Raw genomic sequence first — 6,477 nt, 5'->3', positions numbered from 1 at the left:
AGTCCTCTAGTAGGAGCAATATTACCATAAGCAGCCTCATTTATAATAATTGAATATGAGACTGATGTGATACATCTCATAACAAGGTTAACCCACTTAGAGCTAAAACCCAACTTCACCATGACCCCCTGCATAAAGCCCCATTCAACTCTGTCAAATGCCTTACTCATATCAAGTTTGGCAGCCATATAGCCATCTTTTCTTGCATTTTTGTGATTAAAGAAATGCATTAGCTCGAAAGCCACAAGTACATAGTCAGTGATTAATCTGTCAAGAGTAAAAGCACTTTAGCTCTCAGAGATGACATGAGGGAGAATGGCTTTAAATCTATTAGCAATAGTTTTTGATATGAGCTTGTATGCTACATTGCATAGACTTATGGGGCAAAAATCAGACATCCATTTTGGGTTATTTATTGTTGGTTTTATTAAGACAAGCCATAGACATATTATTGTTGAGAACATTCAGCACCATATTAGTAATACTAGATCCCACAATGCACCAATATTTTTGATAAAAAATGGCAGACATACCATCGGGGCCGGGCGTTTTAGTGGGATGGATCTATTTGAGAGCAGTGACCACCTCCTCACTAGTAAAATTCCTGTTCAGGCTTTCGTTCATTTCCTCAGTCACCCGAGTAGGAATTTCAGCAAGAACTTCATCTATCTGTGATGGGGAGGCCATTGTGTAAATGTTATCAAAACAGTCAATGGCAGCCTTAGCAATACTATCCATCTCATCACACCATTTGCCCTGACTATCCCGAATTCCCAAAATAGTGTTCTGCTTGTGCCTCTCGGAAGCTTGTGCATGGAAGAACCTTGTGTTTTTATCCCCTTCCTTAAGCCAGTGAGCTTTAGCTCTTTGTCCCCAATAAATTTCCTCATCATCAAGGAGGTCATTGATTTCCTTCCTTAGGCAATTAATTTCAGTGCTTAGAGTTCCATCCTTGTCTTGTAGGGTCAGGGAGTTTAGAGCTCTTCTTTTTTCCTGGATCTTCTTTTGAAACTACCCAAAAACTGTAGAGCTTCAATTTTTTAAATTTGCAGCATAGCTGTTAAGATTATTCACGACACCCTCCGGAGTGCTGAGATCAAATCCCATTCCCCAAGCATTTTCAATAATAGTTTTACATTTTGCATTTTTTGTCCATATTGCTTCAAAATGAAAACGTTTAAATCGGGCTTGGCTATGGACCATTGAATCAGATAGCAGCAAAGCACTGTGATCAGAAGTTGAGTCAACCAAATGATGCACTTTGATCCCCTCAAACTTTTGAGTCCACTCTAAATTGGCAAAAGCTCTATCCAATCTCAGAGATATTCTATTTTCCCCTTCTTGCATGTTACACCAAGTAAAGTTAGGACCACAATAACCCAAATCCTGAAAAGCACAGTAATTAATTACCTTCCTAAACCCATCCATTTGTTGTTGGGACTGGATAGTCCCCCACATTTTTCAGTGTTAGACAATATTTCATTGAAATCTCCTAAACATAACCAAGGACGTTGTAATTGATTATTTAGAAAAGCTAGGAGGTGCCAAGATTCATTCCTTCGGTGGGTCTCTAGATGACCATAAAGGCCAGTCAGCCTCCATTTAAAGCATTTTTCTGCATCATTGATTACAGCATCTATGTGGTTCTACAAGTAGCTCTTAATTTCTAGATCAATCTCTCTAGTCCATAGCAAGGCAAGTCCACCTTTTCTTCCTACATAGGGGACTATAAGACCGTTTGCCAGCCCAATTCTACTCTTTATTTTTTCCATTCGCCAAGTTTTAGCTTTTGTCTCAATCAGAAATATCACTTTGGGATTTTATCGTCGCACCATGTCGGGCAACGCTCGAACTGATCGGGGATTCCCAAGTCCCTGGCAGTTCCAACTTATGGGATTCATGGCTCCCGGCGGGACTGCCGATCCTTCATCATGTGAGTTTTGTTCTTTAGTTGCTACTAAGCATTGCTTCTTCTATGATACATTTGTTTCCTCTTCAAAAATTAGTTATTACTTATAGTTTGCGTGTCTTCGTCCTTATTCTCTTTTCTTTACTCGTAGCTTCCTTCTAAGTCTTTTAGTTTGTTCTTCGTCTTTTAGTGTGGTCTTAGTCCTTTACTCATATAATTGGTATTAGAGCCATGCAACTTGCAACACATAATTGCTAGTGCCTTGCAACCAATTTCACTCTCCTTTGATTAGTATACTTTGATTATTGTCCTAATTAGTATGCTCTGTGATTTAAAGTTGCCACAATAAGTGGATCCTCTGTGTTTATCACATCAGAACACTGGATTTGATAATCAAGTAGAACACTAAGGGGTTGTTCTTAAAAGTGTCAAAGAATTATTTTTCCTGAGTTATCTTGTGGACGTGAGCCTAGAAGTGGCGTTTTAGTCCTGTCAGATCTTAGGAAAACAGTTCTTCATTTTAGAAACTATCATGGCTAGTTCATCATCCTCACCAGTTACAGATACCATTACAACTACGTGTGATCTTTCCCTTCGTAAATCCACTGCAAATAGATTAGACTACTTGTATGAAATCTTCCATGTACCTGAAGATAGTAAAATTCCTATTACTGATTTGCCTATTGTAAATCCTTATACTGTCTTTGATAAACCTCAAAATACCTTCAAAAAATCCATAAAAAGTTTCTAGGTCCTTCTCATCCTTCTAGTGTAAAAGAATATGTCCAAGTCTCTAAGTTTGACCAGTTCAACATTCCAGCTAGTAAAAAAGAAAATTTTATCACCCTTGCCCTTCCCCGAGAGTTTGTAATTCCATGGCAAAAACAAGGTTACACTCACCTCCATTTTGGTGCATTAAGACTCACACTCACTTTTCATGGCAGAAAAGGACTCCATATAGCTTCTAGAATTTCTCTTCTTGATTCTAGATTTTTGGAATACCATAATGCAGTTATAGGAACTGTCCAAACCACCCTCAATGCGGGAACAGTCTTTGTCACCATTTTCCTCAATTTCAACATGTCTCTTAAAGACCCTCATCTTTGTGATGCTCTTAAAGTCCAAGTTCAGATCACCGGAGCTTCTCAAGTGCATGATACTTTTGTAGCCACACTCCACTATCAGCTTGCCTACAAACTCCAAAATCATGCTTTTGACATAGCTATACCAGAAATAGCCCAGTCTAATGATACTCTTTTAATTCAAGTTGACCCAGGCATGACGCCTATGTGCACATTTGCTCCATGACAATTGAATAAAGAGCAAATGGTAAAACTCTTTCCAGACTCATGGATCACAAAATATGAGACTCTTCATCAGGCAGCCCAGCCAATCCAGTCCAACACTCCTTTCTTCATCAGAAACCAAAATGGTGACGTTGAAATCAGGTTTATGGCAGCCACACCAGAAAAAGAAGAAGTGACAGTCTTTCCTACGGCTATGATCCAACCAGTCTCATATGAAGGTCTTGAAATCAAAGCATTTCGAGAAGATGGAAAACCTTGCTATGAAGGAAAATCATCCTCTGGTCATATATGGTGGGATGTTTGTGACTGTGCAGAATGCCAAGAAGAAGAAGTATTTGAAGAAAAGCTGAAAAGACGAAAGAAAAAGTCTTCCCAACACCTTCTTAAAGAAAGATATGAAGCAGGAGATCCAAAATTTGACCTCCTTGGAGAACCCTCTAGAAGGTTTGACTATTATGTCCTCTATCCCAGATCTAGAAAGCAAAAAACTCCATCCCTTTCCCCATGCAAAGAAACTTATGATAAAAACCAACAAAACCAGAAACCACCACTAATTTCATATTACCAGAAAGTCCTTCCCCAAATACAAGTCAACCCAAACCTCCCCGTTAAACCCACACACAAAAGATCTTACCTTGTTATATGTTTGACCATGCATCACCCTCCTATTCATAAAATTTTTTTCCTCTTGAAAATTTTGACCATCCACAAGCCAATGTTAAACATGTTTGGAAAATCAAAAACCCTGTTGGAACCAATCTAGATGGAACCAAAAAACAAGTCTCCTCAGCTGAAGCAGCTCTCAATTGGCAGGCAGAAAATGCTGTTGCATAAAACTAGGTCCTTTCAAAGATTCTTGATAATCAACAAAAGATGACTGAAGCAGTAACTCATACCTTCTCATCTTCAAATTCTCTCATTGAAGATTTGAAGAAAAAAATACAGTTAGTTGAACAAGAATTGGAAACGATTGCCTCCACAGTAAAAAATCTGTCTGTCTCCTTCCCCCTCCTTGGGCAAAAAGAAAAAGAAAGAAAGCAGTTGTTGATGCAACTCCAGTCAATGGAGAATTCACAAAAGGCAGCAACCCAAGCTCTTCAAATGCAAGTCTACATGCCTTATCAACCTCGTCAATCATTGTATAAAGATTTGTCCATACCTATACCCTCACCACTCTCTCCAGTTTCCCCCTACCAGAACCTCCAACCACTAAACATGACACATCCAGCTCAAAATCCTTTTAAACCAAGTGGAATTTTTCCTAGCATAACAAACCCAACACCACCACTCCAACTAGAATCTCAACCCAAACCAGATTGTCAACCCAAACCACAGAATGAACCTTCTCTCATCAAAAAAGACAAAGAGCCATTATATCAACCACCAGATCCAACTATTGGTGCTTCTTCTAGACCCCCAGATATGAACATGTTGGCCATAAATTCTGATCCTCCAAACCCGATTTCATCATTTCTGAGACCTTTAACTCTTCAAGAACCAACAGAACCTTTTGTTCTCCTAGTCATTGAGGACACAGATCTAGACTTGTCTGGCCTTGAATTAGATGAAGTATTTACGACATAACCAAGGGTAGAAGAGGAAGAAGATGTTCTCCATCCTAAACCACCTCTACCACCTTCCTAATCACCACACAAGATTAACCTACTCATCAACCACAGATTCAAAGCACTTGTTTACCATTGACAAAAATCCTCCTTCAAAATGGCATGATGAAATTTTCAACATGTCTTCATGATGTACAGCTGAAGTTCAAGCCCCAAATAATACAGTTGCACAGATCATTACCAAGTTTGTCGCAAGACTTACAGGAAGATTGAGACAATGGTGGATTAATCTTGGAGAATACAGGCAAAGACAAACAGCCTAGTGTAACACTGTAGAAGATTTTTTCACAATCCTTCATAATGAATTCCTTGGTTCATTAGCCCATTTCACTGAAGTCGCAAGAGATGAATTCTTACTGATGAAATGCTGTTCTTTTGAAAGAAAAGATTTGGAAAAACATTTTGACAGAATGTCAAGCAGGTATTACTCCTTTAATGGAATGGATGACGTCAATTCCAGGCACACTTTCCTTAATTCATTCCTAGAACCATTAGGTGATGAAACCTTCCGCATCATGAATCTCTAAAAAATCACCCTGTAACAAGCCTTTTTAGGAGAAATTTATCAGCATGTTCTCCTTGCTCTGGAAAAACTCTGCAATCAAAGAAAGTTTCTTTCAGAAATTGACAAGATCCACAGCAAGCTTAAAGACAATTGTAAAAGGAAATATTTGTAGATCAAGTGTTATGACAAAAATTGTGCTTGTCCAACCAAGAGAAGAGATCATTACAAAAAATACTCTTGAAAGAAGAAACATTCTCATCCAAAGAAGAAGTTTTTCAGAAAAAAGAAATTGAAGTTCCTCAAAAGAAAGCAGTTCAAAGGCAAAACTTCAAAAGTTTGTTTTGTATGTAGAAAGCTCGGTCATTTTGCAAAAAATTGTCCAAAAAAGGAAAAAAGTAGAAAAGCTTATGGAGCAAGCCCAAATTCATGCAGACAACACCCCATTTTCAGATGTTGAATCACTCTTTTCACTGGATGATGATTACTCTCCCCAAGCCTTGGCAGTCATGGCTTATTCAACCTTAGAAGATGAGTCAGATTCAAACAATACTGATGATTCAGACCCAGAAATCTAAACCATATACACATCTCAGCCTCTTATAGCCCCAATAACTGGCCCCACACCAATAGCTCAAGTTCACATCCTCCTTGATACTTATTCTAGACCCGTCCCGGTAATAGCTTTGTTTGATACAGGAGCAGCAGCAACAATTCTCCATCCTAAGATTTTACCAGAAGATTTTTGGTTACCCCATCATCAAATGTTTAGAGCAGCCAATGGGGAAACATTTCTGATTACACAGAAAAGTAAGCCTATTCACATTCGAATTTTTCCAACCTTTACCATTAGACACCAAGTCCATGGATCCCCTCTCATGGGTAGAAACCTTCTCATAGGATTTGACCTCCTTCACCAGATACCCAGCCTCAGATGGTCCTCAAAAGGACTTTTACATAAACAACACCTTCTCACCTGAACACAGGTACCTCATTTGTTCTCAATAAATCCTTTTAACTCCTTGAAAGTCCAGATCATCGATGAATGTTGTGCAACCACTTACTCAGAATTCCTCCTTAAAAATCCAAATCCTTTGTGGAAAAACCCAGCTTTTTTCATAACCCTTCCCTTCA

General features: G+C 38.7%; 1 protein-coding gene across 1 annotated transcript; it reads right to left on the bottom strand.

Annotated features, from left to right (window-relative positions):
* Nucleotides 1–564: 564 nt before the first annotated feature.
* Nucleotides 565–1,458, bottom strand: LOC142632487 (uncharacterized). Its single transcript, XM_075806877.1, has 2 exons — nucleotides 1,201–1,458; nucleotides 565–1,011 (listed from the first exon to the last, which is right to left on the bottom strand). Exons 1-2 carry the CDS (start codon nucleotides 1,456–1,458, stop codon nucleotides 565–567), a joined length of 705 nt encoding a protein of 234 aa, XP_075662992.1.
* Between the last annotated feature and the right edge of the window lie 5,019 nt (nucleotides 1,459–6,477).

The sequence above is a fragment of the Castanea sativa genome, chromosome 4 (genome assembly GCF_040712315.1).
Source record: "Castanea sativa cultivar Marrone di Chiusa Pesio chromosome 4, ASM4071231v1".
NCBI classification, from domain to species: Eukaryota; Viridiplantae; Streptophyta; class Magnoliopsida; order Fagales; family Fagaceae; genus Castanea; species Castanea sativa.
The sequence above is the reverse complement of the archived record's forward strand: the minus strand, read 5'-3'. Positions and strand labels throughout refer to the sequence as shown.